The sequence below is a fragment of the Macrobrachium rosenbergii genome, chromosome 52 (assembly GCF_040412425.1).
Source record: "Macrobrachium rosenbergii isolate ZJJX-2024 chromosome 52, ASM4041242v1, whole genome shotgun sequence".
Classification (NCBI taxonomy): Eukaryota; Metazoa; Arthropoda; class Malacostraca; order Decapoda; family Palaemonidae; genus Macrobrachium; species Macrobrachium rosenbergii.
In genome coordinates, this window is record NC_089792.1 from 23,448,858 (window position 1) to 23,471,357 (window position 22,500).

The 22,500-nt window shown below is 33.0% G+C and overlaps 1 protein-coding gene across 1 annotated transcript in view; it reads right to left on the reverse strand.

Annotated features, from left to right (window-relative positions):
* Positions 1 to 22,500, reverse strand: part of LOC136833754 (voltage-dependent calcium channel type A subunit alpha-1-like) — a 1,031,224-nt gene that overhangs the window by 207,033 nt on the left and 801,691 nt on the right. Inside the window, 7 exon segments of the mRNA XM_067095975.1 lie at positions 2,865 to 2,900; positions 9,306 to 9,383; positions 9,386 to 9,406; positions 11,103 to 11,162; positions 15,541 to 15,656; positions 19,475 to 19,578; positions 21,176 to 21,396. Coding sequence (XP_066952076.1) covers positions 2,865 to 2,900; positions 9,306 to 9,383; positions 9,386 to 9,406; positions 11,103 to 11,162; positions 15,541 to 15,656; positions 19,475 to 19,578; positions 21,176 to 21,396 — 636 coding nt within the window.

Here is a 22,500-nt window from a genome sequence, read left to right on the forward strand (position 1 = left end):
TACACCACACAATGGTGTGGAAGAAAAAAATAATGCAGACAGCCCGGTAGAGTGTAGCATTCGACATGCTGGAAGACTAGAGAGGGGGCCACAGATGTTAAACCTTAGGAAACTAGGCTATCAGAATAAACAAGTCAGGATGAAGGCGAAATGGATGTTAAAGGATGATAAAGGGATAAGAGAGGAGGTAAGTCACTGAATATACAAAACATAGATTTCCTGTTTTGCTCAAGAATATAATTTTGGGTGTATGTACCACTGTTAAAACGTGAAATCACCTCTGAGAGGAAGTACTCAGACCGATATACATTTGATGACCTGCCATTGGGCAGAATCAGTCCTTCCTTCCGGAAATTAAAATGACATACATTTGTCTTGCTATGAAATGATTCTATTTCATGAAGAAAGGAATAACAGCTCACACTCATATTATGCAAGCGAATAATACCTGGCTGTATGGCCAGTTTTAAAACACTGCAGTTTTAATTTCTTTCACTATGGAAAATCAAATTATAATTTTGCAAAAATTAGGAATCATTATCTAGATAAGAATATTTTTTTAAGGATCCTAAAAACAATGTATGAGGAGAATCTGTTATGCCATAAATGGCAGGTAAACCATGCAGGCATGAGATTATGTACATTAACAGCATGACCATAGCCTAACGAATATTCACATTTAACAGGCAGCGGTAATTGTCATTTATCACCTTAGATTTCCAAAAAATGTGCAAGTACAATATTCCCATTATCATCCGAAATGTAATTGGAAAATTGGATAAACAACCACCCTACAATGGCCTTTTAACAGAGCTCATACTTTATAATCAAATGTCTTCAAGTGTCATATAAAACAACCTCCTGATTTTTTAGAAGGGTAACCCCATTTAACGCTCAGGCACTGCCTGGAAAAACTTAAAATACTTTCTTATCAATGTCACCGTGTTTCATTAACCTATTGTAATTATTGTTTAAGAAAAAATAAGAGATTTGGCCCATAAAAAGTGAGAATAAAATCCAGCAAACTGGAAGCCCAAGATGCTGTAATTACTTTTTCCTGCATGTGATTCACCAAAGTACCTATGTAAGTTACAATGTCCAATCTCCGAAGCAATGAATGTCTGCTAAAAATGTTAGCTAAACGCAACTGGGAATGATGTCATAGTCATATGACAGCATGTATGTTCATATAATAGCATATATATATTATATGTATATATATATATGGATAATATATATATATACATACACATATATATATATACATATATATATATATATATATATATATATATATATATATATATATATATATATATATATATAATATATATATATATATATATATATATATATATATATATATATATATATATATATATATATATATATATATATATATATTTATATATTTATATATATTTATGTGTGTGTGTGTATGTGAGAAGTATCAAAGAAATTAATTCCCAACTCACTGATGGATGTGTTTAGAAAAAGAAGCAGGTTGTTTTATCACATTTTCAGTACACAAAGGTATATATACACATAATGTTAACATTCACATGTCAGAAATAAAATCTGTGACAATGAACTGTAGCTGAGATGTCCCCAAGTTGCTTTTATTAAATTCATGAAAATGGCTGAACTATTTCATGAGCATGTACTACAGCATTATTGAAAATATTCAGAAGTCAAATATTCTCATTCCATTACATGAGAATGGAACCAAATTTGTTATGGAGAAATGAAATGAACTTTCAGCTACAGCATAATCGTAATCAATTGTTACTTTCCTCAAATGAAATGCACATTACATGTCCATAAAAATTGGTCTCATTTAGGAAACAGGAAAGCAAAAGAATTTCAGCAAAAGAAGAAAGGAAAACATGATCTAAACCAGTGAAAAAAGGACAAAGACAACTTACATCAAGTAAAGAAAGAGATATAGTACAGGGGGAAGCTGGCAAGAAGAATGTTTATTTTTCTTATTTAAAAGCTCCTTTGTCTGGCTATTGCGTGAGTAGATGGCAATTTTGCTCCTGAAGCATTTACTGGTCAAGTCGATGCGCTTTATGATAGCAGGCTGCACTAACTGTCTTACCTATTTTGATTGTTTAACGGGATACCACTACCGTCCTACAAGGACAAATATTAGCACAACTGTGAGGTTCTGTCTAATATGGCATTGCTTCACAATCTGAGGATGTCTTTGAGTATTTAAAGACTGTCTACATAAACAAGGAAAAATTAACAGGATGATGAATGTCTGTGACTCCTATTAATTTATTCTAAAACCTAGAGTTATCTATACATTCTAAGACTGTACTATATATCTGCTGTAATACTGGTCAACTACATCTAAGTAAGAATATCGCCTGAGACGACCATTATTGAAATACATCATGCACTAATCACTATATAAAGAATAAGGATGCCACTTTAACAATACACTACAATCCATCTTTTTCATTCAGAGTAGCTTTTAAAATATGAGTTCAGTTTGTTTCACAAAATAGCAACAGCATATTGCCACTTAAAATTCATTGCTTTAGTTAAGCATCAAAATTGTCTATATGATTTTGAAGTTTCATATAATGAAGTTTTGAAACTTCAAAACATTTTCTTCACAAAACAAAAATTTTATATGTATTGACAAAAATTCAGTATGATGATTCAATTTGAAAACACAAAAACAAAAAAAAAAACAAAAAAGAAAAATAGTCATGACTAAAGCTTCAAAATACCATAAACAATTTCCTATGAAAATGAGTGAAATGAATGGCTGTTGAACAATCTATTATAAAATGGGTTTAGGACAACGTCTATAATGTAATCTAGGTTTACCATGAGGTGTGTACCAATACCTTTCTTTTTGGCAGGAACTGCGAGAGAAAGGGGGGCTGTTAGAATGAAAAATTGGGGGACGATGTGAGGAGAGATCCAGTAATATGTACATATAAAATTAGAAACTACAAAACTAGAAATATAGGTTAAAATAATGCCTGTACAAAAGTTCATGTGGGAGAAGATTTAACCTAATTTGGCCAAAGCCAAAATAAATAATACATGGGCACCTCTGCAGTTATCAACAATTTGTTCCTTTCACCATGGCAAGTAGGAACACAGCATAGGAGATGAACGCAATGCACATAATGTCAGAGAGTAAGACTGGGATTTTAAAACAAAAATGTATCCACACACAACCTTCAAATATTTTGACATACAAAACAAATACTGAATGAATATTTAAAAAAAGGCTTGAAAAATCAGTGTCCAGAAAAGTATCAGTCTTTCATAAAATGTCAAAATTCGCCAAGTAGTCTTTTACTCTGTAAAATGAAAGCTGGGACAGGATGTAGAACTTCGGCAGTACTTTAAATAACTGAGCAGCAATAGCATTTCATGAAGGGTCATTTCAAGAATGCTGCCATCTAGACTTTTAAAGCAACGCCGTCCATTCTTTTCCTGTATGTTTAGAGGGCCCAGGGTATCATATGTTCACTATGTACTGTTCTCTCTTATTATACTGTGCAGTCTCACTTCTCTACTAATGCATCTGACACACTATCATAGATCTATAGTCCATCATTAACAGGTTTTTCTTCATTATCAAATTTTTCTTCAACATGAAAGGGAGAATTGAGAAAATCATGACGGAACATATAACCGAGGTGGACATTTGATCTTAATACTGTGCCATTCACACTACTTATGCACAATGTGTACGAAAGACCAATGAACTTCATTTTGAAAATGATGAAATACATACATTTTCACACAGAATATTTTCCTTTTCACAACAGAAATTCAGTAGGACATCACAAAGAATGAATCACTCTTGTAACGTAACGTTTCAGTCATTTAGAGAGCTAGCAGCAATCAGACTATTTCTAGCTTAAAGCAATATTTATACTGACTGCTAATAATCCTACTGCTATATTTGGTGCTCGTGATTTGTATCGCAGTTTTGGAAAACTTATACGTATACAATAATGGAAAATCTGTGTCTAACTTATGAGAAACAGTAGCACATATTCCTACTGGGTTGGATAAAATGGTGATATCCCTCATTCACAATTTTAACTTTTCTTTTCTTAATGCCATACTTCCAATTACTAGTGACTGACAGCTAGCAACCACGACAATTTCCTGAATTCATTACAAGGCTTAGTCTGAGGGAGCTAACCTTTGTTGATTAAAAGCTCATAAATGTAAATTTGGAGTAATTCATAGATAACTGGTGTTGACATATCCTAAGAAAAGGAGAGGCCAGCATTTTCCTACGTTAAACTAGTATCTGCAACTGTTAAAACGAATGCAAATGCCAAACACACAAAATGGCAACGATCGGGAACATCATTGTCTTCAAGCTGAATATTTCCTGATGGTAGATTTAAGAGTTTCATATGGGCAAATGGGAAAAGCTACCAAATTAAAACTTTCTCTTGAAGATGGAATTAGAATAAGACTGTTGAAAAATTTCTAGAGTTCTGAGAGTATGCTATAAACTTTTACCGGAGGTAGAAGTGCTGAAAACTGTGAGACTGGCATCAAATAAGGAGTTGTACTAACAAAGGGTAACTGCTTGAAAAATAATTTTAATATGTTGGAAAAAACACATTTAGTAGGGAAATTTAAAAAGCAGCGTCAAAGGGGTTAACTGTTTCCACGACGATAGAAATATTTGATGAATAAATATCAAGTAGCCTAAGTTCGACATTATCATAGATTAGTCTATATTAATTTGGGAAACAAGGCATACATGGCAAATAAAATCTTTATCCATGAAAATGAAATTAATATCAGTCTAATGTTTTCAATTACAAAACATATGGCAAACTAATATATATATGTATATATATATATATATATATATATATATATATATATATATATATATATATATATATATATATATATATATATATATATATATATATATACTATATTTCATATATTGTATATATATAGCTTAAACAATGGTTAAAAGCTACTCTTATGTGGAACCTCTGACTGAATGACTGGGTAGACTTTGTCTAATATTTGTGGCCATGTCCATGAGCCTCATATTGCCAAAAATATCCATCTTAAAAGGTTCATAATTCATTTGGTCTTTGCGTACCAAAGTGCGTGGATGCAAAGATATAATAAGGAAATTTAATAATTATTACAATTAAATTCACTGATAAAAGTTATAACTGTTTTCCTCCTTGCAGATTCTGTATCATATGCATTGCAAGCCTTATGAGTAAAGAACTCAAAATCTTCACAAATATACTGTTGTCATCTGAAAAGACAATAGTCCAAACTGGACTGAATAACGTGCTACTTTATACTAAGAGATAGTTTTAAAAACTGGAGGCCTGCATAATGCACGTAAAAATCAAACTGCTATAAACCTTATACCAGTGGAGTAACTTTAAATCTTTAAGGTCACACTACAGTTAAATGGTATAGTATACAAAAATGATACCTGATGCTCGGATAAATCTAAATCTAGGTAGCAATGCACAAATAGGTAGGAAGAGACAAAGGAATACAATTCCATGAAATGCTACACAAAAAAGTTTGTCAAAATTATATATATATAATTTACAAGTTATTCATTAATCTCATATATATATATATATATATATATATATATATATATATATATATATATATATATATATATATATATATATATATATATATATATATATTATATATATATATAAAGTTGTAAAGTAAAGTAATATCAAGAAAATTAAATACCCTTATGTGTAATACAGTATCTTGTACTATTCCACATAAACAGTGCAATGACGCCAATATATGGAAATAATATTTAAATTACTTCTAAGCATGGAAATGCAAATCCAGAGTTATTAAATAGGAGAGTAGCCTGTTTCCTATCTAAACAGAAGAGCAATTACATATATTATTTCTAAATCACCTGCTTGTCACACTAATAAAGAAAATTTTTTCTGATACTGATTCCCTCACTTGCAAATGCAAAGCCAGAAATCTTGGGGTAGTCTGTGATATCTAAGATTTTACTTCAAAATTCTTAATCTCGACTCTTCATAATTCTGTTTACCATCATTAGTCATCTAAATTTCCTAAAGAAAAGAACTGAAGCAATCTGACCAAAACAGGTATATATCATAATTCAACTGAGTCACATATCATGTGAAAACATATGTTTTATTTTCATGGAAGAAATATCTCTTAGGAGTATTTGTATCCAAAGTTGTTAAGAGCAAATACTGTGTGTTTAAGTAACGACACAAAAACATGACCTAATCTACATACATCAAGTAGTTGTCAAGAACGGTACAAAATAATGCTTTCAAATACTGCAAAGAAACTGGGGAAAACTAGCTCAGATGAACTTACCATAGAGTGATTCACGTGAGCTTATTATTCATGCCATATGAGCTTATTCTCGAAACTGAAATAAGTTGAGTTCACTGGGACAATTTAATAGGAGCTTGATTTCACATGGCATAAAAACTTGCTACTGTGAAAAGTCTTAACAGTTGATAACGATGGATGAGGGATATTCATAAATAGGGCAAGCTTCAAAGACAGTAAAGAAGTGTGATAAGTAGTAGATCAGACATCTTACATTTTATACTTTAGGCAATTTTGAATACCAGAAGTACACAGAGGGTAAAAATTTCTAAAGTATACTGATTTTGCTAAGGTCAATAGTATAACTGTCGACTGCTTCAACGAAACTAAACTTTAACACTTTTAGCTGAAACTCTAATATACAATCTTCCGGACATAGCCAATAGTCTCTCCATCATACAGTTGCCTTCAGAAAAAATAAAACTGCAACTCACCCTTGTAATTGTATGGTAAAAAAAATTTTGTTACCTCTTGCCATACATCTATGTTAAATTGGTTTACTCCAGACATTTAAGCCCAGCAATAGGGTTAACTGAAGCTTTCCAGAGTAAATGAATGGATTAAACATTTGATAAATGCAGCATGTCAGAGAGGTAAAATACATAACTATCAACAGGATGCATCTCTCAACCTAAATGCTTTCCTCTCAAATTGAACTACTAGACCCTCAATGTGGCGTCACGAGTTTGGAGAAACTCTGACACTTAGCAGAGAAGAGCACTAGTATCTGCCGTGGTAGAGGTCATACTTCAACTAGAATAAAACGGTCATGGGTCATTAACAGTAAGTAGATAATTAATTTTGATCTGGATCTGACAATCTGAATCTGCAAAAACCTAAGAATAGTTCTTCAAGAAACTTTTCCGGAAGGTCCCTCACGGAACGAGGAGTTGTTCCCGTGAGTTTGGAGATGATAAATACAATGGCTCTTGACCCATGGTTAGCTTCGCCAAAGTTTCATAAAAATCTATTCATCAGTTTTTGGGTAATCCTGCTGGCAGACAAACAAACATTCTCAGGTGAAAACATAAACTCCCAGTGGAGACAATTTTGACTTTCGACAATGAAGAAAATTGCGGGGCAAACAGGTTTTCACTTACTATAACTAAACCGAGGAAATTATGTTTTCAGGTCATTATGGATTATGCCACCAATATAAGAGAAAGATATGAGCTCTTTATCGGTCAAAACATGCATGAGGTTACGACAGCAGAGCTGCACTGTAGACTATATGAATGACTGAAAACACTGTGAAGAACCTTTTATCAGTGAATTCCAAGACAGAGCCAAAACAATAAGTAAACAATGAAAGTTAAACACTAAGAACAGTACACAGCTTTCATATCTAGCGGAAGTCACCTATAAGATTCAGGGTACACTGAAAGGAAAGGCTAATACAAAAATTAATTATGATGATAATTAAAGAGGTGGTAACTTAATTCTATGGTTATTTCAACCTCCCATGCCGTTTTCCTATAAAACCTTCCAAAAGTAGCATCTCCATTCCGTGAATAAATCAAAATGCTACAGTGGAGAAAGTAAAAAATATTAGAGCTGAGAAAAACGTGGTGAAAAATCCTTTAAATATCTGTTCCACCTGGAAATAGCTAAAAAATACCATCCTAAAAAAGAGCATTTCAAACTTATAATGGAATAATACAATGATAACTGTTGATCTCATAAAACTGGGTTAAGTTTTTATATCAGAGATTATTAGTAAGAATGTTATATCCAAAACTATTTAAAAAAATAGAAACGCAGTTTTTAAGTGACATGTATTAAACTGAAATTACAAAAACATATTAAGAATTCTTCAGTATATAAAATATTGAATGAAATACATATTAAGGGACAAAATAAGTTATATCCATATCATTTTAAAAATATATATATATCAAGTTCCTTAAGATTTAAACTGTATAGCAGGGTTTTTATATGAAGATGATACTTTATGTAAGTACTGGCTAATTAGACACTGCATAACCACAGAATTAGGAATCTATAAAATAAATAGTTATTTACATTATGCAGGATGCATTTGTATATATACACATATATAAATATGCAATTCACTGCATATAAGCTAAACATATCATAGGTCATTATCAGTGTTATATATACATCTAAAAGAGCTTTAACGCAAACTATAAGTTACCTCAATTATAAACTAGAGTATCTTAAATAAATATATATATAAAAACAATGACCTATTACATCTCGTTAATTAAACTATAAAACAAATAAAGGTTTAAAGTAGCTACTTTTCTCAAAAATTATGATTAGACTAAACTATACGAGCTGAAAAAAATGATTAAATTAAAATCAGAGTGTGTTGCATGAAGAAAAACAATGGTTAGTGTGATGTATGTATACATACATACATACATATATAAATTCACACACATACATATATAAACACAAGTACAACAAAACAACATGGATGCAATTCCATCAGAGGGAGATAAAATGTCTAACGTTGGAATTACACAGAAATGCATAAATACTCATTGTATTTATAAATACTCTATATATTGTATATATATATATATATATATATATATATCTATATCTATATCTATATATATACTGTGTATATATATAAATAGATAAGCTGTATATCATTTATATTTGCTTATACAGGAGATATAAATACATGATATATAACAGCTGTGCGTGCAGTACATATATATGGTTGGTATATACACATACACATGTATACACACTATATGTACCGGTAAATATGTATGTATGTGTACATATATGCATATATGTACATTTATATGTGGTCAAGGATGAAGCATAATAAGTCACATTATGCATAATATAACAGAAAAGGAACATGTAAAAGAGAGAGAGAGAGAGAGAGAGAGAGAGAGAGAGAGAGAGAGAGAGAGAGAGCTCTTACTCACCATCATCATCCTCATCTTCATTCTCCTCATCCTCCGTGTCTGTACTTTTGCTCTTCCCAAGATGTTTCAGCTTTTTCTTTTCGCTGCTGCTCTTCTTCGAGCTGGAAGGAAATCACTTGCTGTATGTGACCATTTCATTTCGTACAATGTCTTGATGATTATTCTTCACAGGAGGACTGAACAAAATGATTAGAAAGGTCTGCTCCAGCTCCGGAGTGATGCAATAAAATGACGTTTTACAATAAAATTAAGTTTTGTATATACTTACCAAGCAATTACTTAGCTTAGAAACGTCTGTTCCAGCTCCGGAGTGATGCTGTAAACTCAATATTCTAGTCGATTTTAAGTATTCTACTACTCAAGATTAATCTTGACAGTATGACTTGAATTTGACAATATCATATAAAACCTGTTTTCCTGTTGTATATGATTTAGTTTCTGGTATAGGTTTAATCACGGAAATATCTTGGAACAACAATTACTAGAAATGCTTCAATAAGGCCTTAAAACCAGGAAAAAACAATAAATTGTAGAACAGTGTAAAAGCATGCCTCAAGTGTTGTGGACTTCATACCAGATTAAGATAAATCTTACTGGTGAGATAAATACTGATTTATGAACACAAATTTTGACACATTAATTCTAGGTCGAAGGCATACCTTAATAATGGCATTAAAGAACAACTTTTGGGAAGTCAACGTTATAATGGATATAACGAATATCTTATGGAGGTAACTGTCACATGCTGCGACCACTTATAAAAAATAAGGACGAACTGTTCAGTACGGTTCGGGTCTCTCAAACCCTACCCGTGCTTAATCATGGCCACCGTTATATGTTACCTTCTCTAGAGCTGGAAAACTTCATATGCTGAAAGCCAGCCACATGAAAACCGTAGATGAAAGACAAAAACAAAAGAGGTTATACACCGAGGTTTTGAATGAATTTCGACGGGGTCCGTCATTTGTTTTTATTTTCATCATTGCAAATACTTCCTTCGTATGCTACGCTTGTTATTTCCCTGGGGTTTGAATCGGAATTAATATAAGTTCGAAACCGAAGGTATGTATTAGATCTTTTAACCATAAAATCCTAATCTAAATCTAAAGGTTGGGTTTTTTTTACCTATATACGCAATACAGAATATCGTTTATATTCTAAGACAAAGTGGGTTTCTTTTATTCTTTTACCATTTTTTCATGTATTTTTCACAAATGCCAACAATTATGATTGTGAATGGAGATGCATCTTCATTATTTTTATTACTGAAATAATTGTGATGAAAAAGTGTTAAGGGATAATCTGGAGATATTGGATCTGTTTTTTATGGCAATAACGATTTTTAGCAACTTTTTTCGGGTGCAAGGCAAAATACTAGAACTCATTTCATCACAAAACAGTTATTAAATAATAATAATAATAATAATAATAATAATAATAATAATAATAATAATAATAATAATAATAATAATAATAATAATAATAATAAACTACACCAGTACCGATGACTCTGTTGCCCCAACAGTACATCACCTTTCACTGGAACTGAAAAACTTGGAACAACTTAGATGTCTTCCTCCGGTTTGTCTTCGTCCAAGTAAACATTAAGTTTCAATTACAAAAGTAATTCCCGTGATACTTTTTTTTTTAACTTTCAATGTGGGGCCGTTATGTGAGGTTGAAAAACATATCTGCTCTATCAGTTTATCAATCATTACATTTTACTGAATGCCCCGACTGGCAAAGATTAACAGTGGCGGCAATTCTACAACTGATAAGAAAGGAATTTGTTCTTACCTTCCATTATATGAGCCTTTTCTTCATCCGTTGTTCTCTCCTCTGCTAATATTACTTCCTCTGAAACATGAGAGAAAATTGTAAATCTGTACTGCATCATAAAACTAGGATGAAATTCCTGCTAGTTCATCTCTTTTATGACAAAATATTATTCATTTAAGGACAATTCTGGAAACTTTAGTAAATAAATATTCCTTCAATTTAAATCAGTACAAATAATAAGGTTTCAACAGCTATGAAGACATGCACTAATTACTGAAATATACAATTTTGTCAAATGCAACAGAAATCTTTTGTACTACACTCTCAAAGGTCATCTAAGTACTGTACCACGCTCAGATAGCAGCTACGTCAACACAAATAGTACTTACAGCAAATTTTTCTTTCTATCATATGTTGATTTCATGCACACTGCAATGTTATAAGCACACAAAACAGGCAATATTCCGACAATCCAGGATATTACTTTATAAATAAATCTACCCTTAATGAAAGTGTAGTTGTGCTGCGACAACTACACCGCACAAAGGAAGGAAGAGTTAAACAGTTGTTCAGGGTTGTTTAAAAAAAGAAATATTTAATGAATAACATTTCTTAATATCCAAATATCTCCACAGGTTGCGTAACATATATAATAGTAAATATTACAGCTGTAGACCCACCTGTATGAAACTGACATCGAAACACAAGATTGCACAAATTTACAATGAATGACAGGCATTACTGACTTGTTAAAAAATTTTTTTACAGTATGTCAAAGAAGTGATTCCACCATACTCGTACAGTGCTTCAGGTTATGGAATCTACCCGAAGCTTTTCAGTAATATTAGTCACTTACGGCAAAGAATACTTTGTGATCAACTAGTAGAAATGTGCATATAATTACAAATCTGAAGAGGCCACCTTCATTTAAAAGGTTTTCTCATACTTTGGCTCATGGAGACATTACATCCTTTTTTTTTTAAATATACGTTCAGTATATTTCAAATAAATATCAAATAGAAGAAACCTATGTAGCCTTGGTCACTGGCTGACCTAAGAGAGACTGCTTGGCATCCCTTGTTCGGAATTGGATGTTGAAAGGCATTCAGATCTAGATACATAACTAGATTTACACTGATTTATAAATGACTGATTCCTTGCTTATAAGAGCTCTTCTTCTTACAAAAATTACAATGATTCATTCCTAACTTTGGAATTCCTCCATTATGCTGAAATTCTTTGCTACAGTATCTTGATATTTCAATTTTAATACAAACCCACAACTTAGAATGTTACTTTGTTTACCGAAGAAATGTTTCAAGACAAACTCCCGATCTGATGGAGAGGAAGAGTGCCACTTCAGGACGGCCAAGTAAGTCTCAGCTGACAATCCCAGCTCATTCTTCGTGCCACAAAATGCTAGACTGAGGGCCACTAAGAGAGCTAATAAGTACAAGTTATGGGTTTGCATTTAAAAATCAATTTTAGTGTACTCTTTAGAATGGAAAATATTTATTTAAATAAAAATATAGCTTATAGTTCTGATTCTCAATGTAGGTTTGGATGATTCGAGTTTTTAAATCCTGTGACTACTACAATAAGATCCTTGTACCTAACTGGTGCAAAAGTAATCCCTGTGGATTACTTGTGTAGAATTCAAAGCACTTAAAAATGAAGGTAAATCTGTGCCTTGTACAAAAACAATTAAGCCACACGGCTGCAATAATGAGGAAGGAAGGGAGTGAAAGGTAACCGATGACTTTTCCCCTTTCCCAAAATCCCCTCCATCCCCCAAAGAGGAAGAACCATTTACTCCAATTCTACTGTAAAGAATCGAAGCTCCGCTATTGGATCCACCCTCGCGGTCATGTAACTTCTGTGTCATTTCTCATTACAAAAAAGTACACAAATGTCCTTGACATCTTCAAGGTCCCACAATTAAACAGTGTTGACATCTAAATTGTGACGTGGGAATTCACGAAGTTGATATCATGTGAGCAATGACTTTAGTTTGAGATATTTTCCACCCAAACATTTTCACCGATTCCATTATTACTTCCCTGAGTGTATTCCTTGTGACCGACTCTTAGCTTTCATGTCAATGGAAAACCTACTTTTGACTTGTCTAAAGGTCTGTCTCTACGAAGGGAAAACCATAAACTGACTGGAAAAGAAGAATATCATAATTGACAAGAACAATTGATGGCTAGAAAAAGGATAGTAAAAATGGAGAGAAGAAATTATATGTACTTTGTCACAGTAACAGTTAATAAGTATTGAACTTTTTTTTTTTTTTTTTAAATAATATGGCATAGTAGAGTTTAAGGGCTCGACTTACAACTACTTTAACCCTTTCTGTCCAAAATATTTTATAGAATTTCCAGCTCCCTCAAAGCTTCAGCAAGACTAGTTTTCAATAACGGACTAATGGGCTAAGAGTTCTGCTCTCAAATCATTCTGTTTGGAGCCATATGAAAAGAGGAATTAAACTTGGCAACAATACATGATGAGTTCGCAGAGGAACAGCATTTTCAAATGACTGAAAAAGATGACACATACAGACAGAATCCACAAGCCTGCTTCTTGTCGCCCTCATAAAGCTCAGCATTGCAACCATTCGATAACCCTCTGCCCAAAAACCGGTGGGGAGGTTTGTTCACGGATAAAAAAAATAACCATAAATGGCTATCTAATGAGGTGATGTCCAGTGAGTCTTGGGAGGCTCCCAGGCTGTAGAGTTTACTCAGGGTGGTCATGAATCTGTCATCAAGAACACTTAATCAGTACCATTTCTGTGGCGTGGGATACAAAAGTCAATATTACTAACGCCTTGTTTCCCGATCTACTAAAAAGCAGAAACGCTGAAGCTGGTGATTTTCTTTAATGGCTGCTTTGGAAAATAAGCTTTTCTAAGAACGAAAAACAGTAAAAGGAATTGCTTTCTTTCGATCGCTTTTTGAAAATGTATTACATAAAAAACGAATTGAAGGATAATTTCAGAAAGTTATAACTTCACAAACAAAGCTGTTCTGTGAAAAATAATCCCGGTTCAGCTACATATGTCAGCTATAAGAACTACTTCTGCATAACAGAAATTGACACTTCACAGTCGAAAAAAGCAACCAAAATGGTACAATCAATGGGCAGTCTTTACAAAAAAGGCTCTGTACTAACTACTTTATAAATCAAGCTCCACTGACGGCATCAGGATATATTCAAACTAAGTAACCAAAGAAGAATAAACAAGATATAAAAAATTATTCAAGTCCAATGATACCCTCTCTTGTTTTTTGGTTGTCACTCTGGAAGCGTTTTAGGGAAACAGAAATGCCACTGAGCACAGAACACAAAGGTTTTTCCAGTATGATTATTCTCCTTAAATGTCAATACCACTTGTGACCTGCTGCGTTTTCTGCTCACTTCCCAGTTCAGATGGCATTGCAATTCAGTTTTATACATAAATAAACAACCTCAGTTATATAGATCTATTCCCATATATATATATAAATAAATATATGTATATATATACTATATATATATATATATATATATATATATATATATATATATATATATATATATATATATGTATATATATATATATATATATATATATATATATATATATAATACAAATAGCGGTTTTATATATAGGCATACAAATATATTCATAATATAATACAAACACCATATAAATATAATCATAAGTGTGTACCTACAAATATGCAAAATACAAAAATCTAGAACTAAATTATGGCAATCAAAAAGAAATGTGAGACGAAAAATGGCAATCTGTTTAATATGAGAGATAACTGAGTTTCTAAAGCATAAACAGTAATTTGAATGGGAGAAACTACAAAACAGATGAAGCGGTTCTTTGATGATTAACTTTGGTGTATTGGAATGATAACGTGACCACTTTCTGATAAATCTATCTAGTAATGTATTCACTTTTGAAAAATAAGTATGAGACAATTAACAATTTTCACAGATAAATGACAAAAAATTAGTGTAACACACTAAATTAATGATGACCTAATGAGGGTACATCCATTTCAGACGCTTCAGAGAGAAAGCTGAATTGCGAATTCGAAAGTACTAATGAATCTATGCTATCCATTTCGAAATCACACAATGTAAGTAAAATTAATCAAAATAAAAAAGATTAATCATGCATCAAAAGAAAAGTGAAACCAACAGGCTGAAGCCTCTCTCAATATGACAAAAAAAAAAATAGGTCCGAGAATTGGACGATGATCACAAGTAATAAATAAAATATACATAAAGGGATTTAACTTATTATCTAATAAAAAAAAAACTAATATCAACAATGCAATATGACAAAGGTTTTCAACAAGCCATAATTCTACGGATTCACACTTTACAACACAGGTGCCGGAACAACATGAACACCAAAGTCACAGTGAATTCCAAAAGAGTTGCTTTCACCACCTACCTGCTTTACATATCCACTCCACATAGCCATTCAATTCTCTTTCTAATTGTTGCTGTCTTCTAAGTTTTAAAAATTCTTGTCTATTCTCTACTCTTTCTCTTTCCTTAGCAAATTCACTGCAAGCAAGAGAATATACAAGGTAAGATAATTATAATACCAAAAAGCAAAAATACCAGGCAAGGTACCCCGGGGAGGTGGATTATCCACCCAATATAATCATTACAAAGCTTTTACAGCTGTAGCTGCTACTTAGGAAATTTTGCAATATAATACATATAATTAATGGTGTTTAGTAAAAAGCTAAACTAATTCTGGGATTACCGGGATCTAATCATCATTACCTGTGTAGAGAAATTATTCAATTGATTTGAATATGCATCAACGAATACCTAGTATCTTTTGAGCACACACATTACATATATACACACACACACACATACACATATATATATACATACATATATATATATATATATATATATATATATATATATATATATATATATATATATATATATATATATATATATATATATATATATATATCTCAGGACTGTACTGATCAATATCATTAATACACATTTGAATTAAGGTACACAGGGAGCAATTCTTATGCAAAAGGTGTTAGTACAGTATAAGGGACTAAACAATCAAAAGGTGTTATCTTGCTAAATAATCTCTACACCCATGACTCTATTTTTTATGAAAGAGACCACAATAATACAACAGAAACTAATTCTGAAGTTACTGTTGGTGTCTTTCATGTATTAATACTGCATATGGATACTGAATTTTTCACAGGTAGACAGATTTCTTTTTATAGCGCCAAATCAATCTTATAAGACGTAAATTCCTGAAATATCTAAAATCTTGACTACTCTTTCATGAAATGTGTTATTTTTTTTATTTAAAAATAAGTCTGCTCAACAATGATTCCGGTTTATGTTTCTGTAAATATTCCTTATCCTTTTGGCTCTTATGACATGTATCTGGCTTTGCACCTTCTGAATCCAATTACTCTGTTTTTGCCTTCTATTGGACTGAGTTCACAGTGATATCCATTTTCTTCAATGGAAGTACTGTTCATTCCCAAGACCAACCCCACCTTTGTGATAATTTGTATCGCATGGTTGAACATAAATAGATATAAATCTGTATTTATGGCCATTCGGGCTAGATAAATTACAAAACAGATCTGCTCCAACTGCGATTACTTTCAAGTCTGCATGGAATAATGGTAAAATTCAGTCTCATAGAACCTTTCTCGTAAAGAGGATATGTAATGTTTGACTTGCGTCTCATTTCTAGCCAAATCGAAACAAAACTTTTGCTAGTAGGACATTCCCATACTCTTCCTACCTAAAGCAATTATAGCTATCTCTTGAAAATGACCAAGCTTTTTACCTCATTACATTTACTCCATTTTCAGATTATTCCACTTAAGATGATTGTGTCTTTCAGTCTCTAACAAACCAAATGACCTCCAGAAGGGGACTGTCGCACATATCCAAACGATAAAATAGTAGTGCTACACTCATGAACCATTTCTTGTTGTATGATGAACCAACATTTCACACTGATTGTCACAGGACTTAACTGCTGTATGGGAGGCATTAAGAAGCAACACATACGTAAAGATAATGAAACAGACTGCTCTGCAGCGGATATCCGGCGTCCACTAAGACCATGTAACCGGTTGCTGCAAGAAAACCACCTCTGTCTCGTTCCAAAGGTGTTGTTTAGGCCCCATTTCTCTTGAGCTGGAGAGTCTCATACATCATTTGGTCTCACAGCACCCACTTGTCACCACTGGAATGCTCTTTCTGATTTTGCTCTCGATGGTTCCTGTAACCTTGCATTTTTTCAAGAGGTAGGTTTATCACGTATTTTAAGGCGGTTTGCTTAATCCTTCCTCTTCTGTTACCTCGTTTCCTACGGGCACAACTTACACCTGGATCCTTTCCAAAAGGAGCTTGAAGACATTGCCAGCATATATATGAAGTAATTTTGGTTAATCCCTTCCAAATGTTTTGTGAACTTCATATGTTTCAGGGGTAACTCTTTAGTCATCTGATGTATAAAAATAATTTTCTATAGCTACTTTCTTCAGGAGGTTAGGCAATATTCACACATTCCTGAAGTCTTATCTGTTACTTTTTACACTGGATTGAGACAATGGATGCCTAAACCTACATACACACGTTTATATATACACTTTACACAATTGAATGAACTAACCTTCAGTAATCAGTAATCACCTAAAGGTACTTCTGCTATGATTAATGATTATCATAACAGGCAACAAGGGCTGACTACCATCCGACCTGACTGATGTGTCATGCCATAAGGACTATTGCTTTGTGACTCGGTCCCATGTGTAGCAAATCATATGTGTACATGTATCTTATCTATGCACTTATGTACTGTACACCACATAATCAGATAGAAATACGGATATATTTATGCATCATAAAAGATAATATACATATTTTGATTTATGTACAAATATTAAGTATAGTTTTTTCTGGCAGGATGATCCTTTAAATGGTTAACTTACCATAAGACCCAGAATTTATTGAGTGCATATTACAGTTCTTAATTTGTAAGGTAATAATTACCAGCAATTATGCCATACAGTCAAAATACACTATTCAGTTCCTTAAATAGCAATCTCAATTCTAATCATAGTACTGTATAGCAGCAGGGTTCCAAAAGCTATAGCTGATATAACTGTCATACTTATGCATTAATGATTCAATGAGCATTACTACATAATGAAAAATAGTATAACCATACGAGCATACAACTCAGTAAGCAAAATGGCAGTAATTCTGCTTTATAGTTTAGCTCTTCTTTTAAAATAAACTTCAGTTGTGGCACCCTTGAACTAGACTTGTGCACCCAACATAAAGTAACCCCTGTGCTTCATCATTCAGAACAGCTTCTTAGAATATCTTGAGGTAGAATAGGTTGAAGATTGGAACAACAATTAGAATACGTAAGGGAGACAATTGCAACTTTCATATAAACTCAAGCTACTGCAATCTTTCCTGATTGTTCTTTTGAGCAGTAGCTAACTACGGCGCAAGCTGTATGTACAATATATACTTGATACCCTATTACAATGCTAAATATTATTACTTACACAAACTGAGTTTAATTCATTTACTAGAGTTAACTTCATATCTGTCATTCAAGCAATAGAATACCTGCTTTACATATCCAGTCAAAATAACCCGTAAATGCCTCTGTGAAATTTCTTCGTATCCTTACTTTTCTGTAATGTTCTCTCCTCTCAACTCGCTTTCTTTCATTGGAAAATTCTCTGGAAATGTAAATATAAGTGACAGCTTCATTCTGATCCATTATCAGCCATCTTTACCTTTCATCCTGACTGAGGGCATTCAAATCAGACAAATCCAAATAATACTTACTGTAAGGCTTTCAAGTACTGAAGGTTTGGGGAAAATTATATTTACTGACAATAAATTAATTTCAGTGAGTTTTCTTGGAAAAGGACAAAATAAACTTAGGGCGTTATATTTCACAATAAACTTTAACTTTTAAAATCATTCGTGATGTCTTTATAAGCACTGTAAAAATTAAAGTAATTTATAAACAAACTTCACGTATCAATAAAGAAAAGTAATTTACATTACAAAAATTATTCCAAAAGAGTAATTTATTAAAATAACAGAACTGAGACAAAAACTGCAAATGATAACCAACATTTGAGAAAGATACGAATGTTCTCCTTTGTACGACTGACCTTATTTTAAAAACCAGAAACGAACATACGTTCTGTTTAGTTTGTCTCGCCTACAGTAGGCAACCTCCTATAACTTCTTACTCAGGAGGGAGCAAACCATCCTATGTAAAGACAAGATAAGGGCAATATATATGAACAAAAACGTACGAATTCAAAGAAACTTACCCAGAAAGAACACCAAGAACTAGGTTGAGCATGAAAAACGACCCCAAGACAATTAGGGGGACAAAGTAAAGAAAGTTGAAATTGGAACCCAGCGCATCATTTGTCTGCAAATCAGAAAGAAAACAAACAATATTACTGAAAGAGTTAATGCTTACTTTTTAAGGCGGACAGTTATTCCAACTAACTTCTGCTTCCTAATGACAGGCATTGCTAGAAAAGAGAGGATACTTTTAATTAATTAGCAATCAAGGTTACTTATATAGTCAAGGCATGGACTGGCATGATGACAGAAGCTAACAGCAACTTCCTTACGAATCCCAGCATATAAGAAATGTCCTAGGGTGCTGTAACAAAGCCCTCGAATTTGTTAAAGATTTACGTTGTCATTAAAAACTGTCAATGCTATTTTGAAGTATAATCACATTTATGAAAAGCCTTTCCTTGCACACTGGAACACATAGGACTATAAGGACGAAATTGGCCAAATACAGGAATAACAACAAATATAAAGTTTGGTAACAAGATATATATATGATTCTGTACATTTACTATAGTAAAAACCCATAAACTTTCCTAGAGAAAAGAAGTGACAAATACATCAAAACAAAGAAGAGGAAATACTTTCCAATACATTTCAAAGTCATGAAAGGGGAGAAAAGCAAAGGAGAGCAGCTGACAAACGGGAAAACTGAAGCCCACAGAACAAGGACCAGCAATGACTGGACGGAATCTGCCTACAAATGTGCAACTTGAAGGGACAACAAAAAAATCATAAGCAGAAATTCTTGGAAGGCGATGGTTTCCGCACAGAAAACAAAGAGAAGGTTTAAACCCACTATATACAGGAATATGAATTCGATAAACGAACCTCCCTAAGTGAGAATCATGCAAGGGTTACTTCAAAACACAAATGCAAATCGTTATTTTTGCGACAAATAAGCATGAGCATTTAATATCTGGAATTTTCTCTCCTTAATCAAACTGCTTAACTGCGATTTACAAAACTTCCAGCTGGAACATCTTATTTTAATGCGTATGTGCACGGAAAAGTTCATACCATATGCATGTTACGCTCTCTTGGAAGAATGGGTTATTTTCAAATTTAGGGCGAAGAAACCACCAGAAGCCAATGATACGTCAGTTATCAAAAGTGCAAAACTCACTTCCTTTCCTACTTCCAATGAATAAAGAAGGGAATTCTTTCTATTTCCCTGAATCCTCTTATTTGGCTGAAATAATACAGCAAAAGTGACAGCACCAAGAACATTAATACTGTAATGATAATCTCACCAGTAAAAATATGAAGAAAGACTTCCTGGGAAAGAGGAGAGAGTAACTGGAGGTCCTAATTCTTACATCCGGAATAAAATAAGATATTTTTAAAACAAACTACTACAACATAAATTCTGAATAGACATCAAACAATACTCTTACCAGATATACGCCACAAATATCGTTTAAATTCCAACTCACTATACGTGGAAATAACTTACATCCAAGATCAATTATATTTGATTAGTGCTTCTCCCCAGCCAGGATTCGAACCGATGCCTGGTTTAAAAACAACGATAGACAGCGACTGAGAACACCCAGCTAGTGAATTGGGTATTAAACGATACTTGTGAGGTAATAAACGTGAATATAAGAAATGCCACGTGTGCATAAGTGGCAAGACAATACACTTAAAAGAAAGAACCTTACCCAATAAAGAATGGCAGTCCAGCCTTCCTGTGTAATACACTGGAACACAGTCAACATAGCGAAGCCTATATTGTCGAAAGATGTGATGCCAAAGTTGGGCCCTTCCCAAAGCTCGAGACAGGTGGATATGTTTTCATTACAAACATAAGCACCTGAAGGAGCTAAGCTGGCATTATCCGTGTGGCACGGCGTGGCCATCTCGCCTTCAGTAACTATTTGACCTAGAGGGAGAGAAGAAAAGTATGACCTACGTTTTCTTCGGTTTTCTTTCAGGCAGGTCACACTAAGCCTGATGCAGTTCAGTTACCATCGTTTTCTCTGTTGCCATGCAGACAGTTGAGAGTTTATATTAGGCAAAATTTTCCGGAAACGGTATACTGGCATATGTAACAACGCACACGCTACAAAATGCACTTTGATATAGTTGAAATCATTTAGTCAGCCCAGTGTAATCAGTCAAACATCAACTAACAGGAATAGTACACATAAAGATTTGCCGTCATTGCCTTTATTTTTCTAAGTCGCCAAAAATCCAACAACACATATATACTTTATTTTTAATATGATAGCTAAATGACTCCTTATTTGTATTTTATTCGTGAATTGGTAAGAAAAACTGTTACTTAATACTTATGACTTAATAAGACCCGTTATTGCGTTAATGCATTCTAGAGACAGTAGTTTAGTTCAAGCACCAGTGCAGTTAATGATTGGAATATATTGGACAAATGCTTTAATTTATAAAACGTTATTCACACGCAACTCATTTTTTCCCAAAATTTAGTGTGCACCTGTATACTGGCAATTATCAAAAGTTTTACCAGCAGAAGTTAAAGTGGGGAGAATATCTCTTTTCAGCAAAGCCCTATCTAAACAAGCCATTTATTGAGTCTATCTAAAATTTAATATACTCATGGACAATAATGTAATTGATAACTGTCCATCATTAGAAATGTTACATTTACAAAGAATAACAAAACTCATCTTTCCAAAAAAACAAACCAATATTTTATAAATATCTTAATTCTAGGAATACAGGCACGGATAAAACACTCAACTAAAAGTAAAAAAAGATAATCAACACCAACAAAGGGTGAAGTCCATTGCTCTAAAATCAGCGGGTCAGAGATACTGCAGCTATATTTCACAGAGGCCTCTCTGGACCAAACAGAAGTGTTACGGCAAGCTGAATTCCAATATGCAAAGTACAAAGAGCCGCCAATGCCTTAAGCAAGCTTTTCTTTGTCTCGAAGAACCCCTTGATGAATTTTATACGACTTTTAAAAGGCGAGCTTCATCAGTCCAATAGCAAACACGCTCAATGA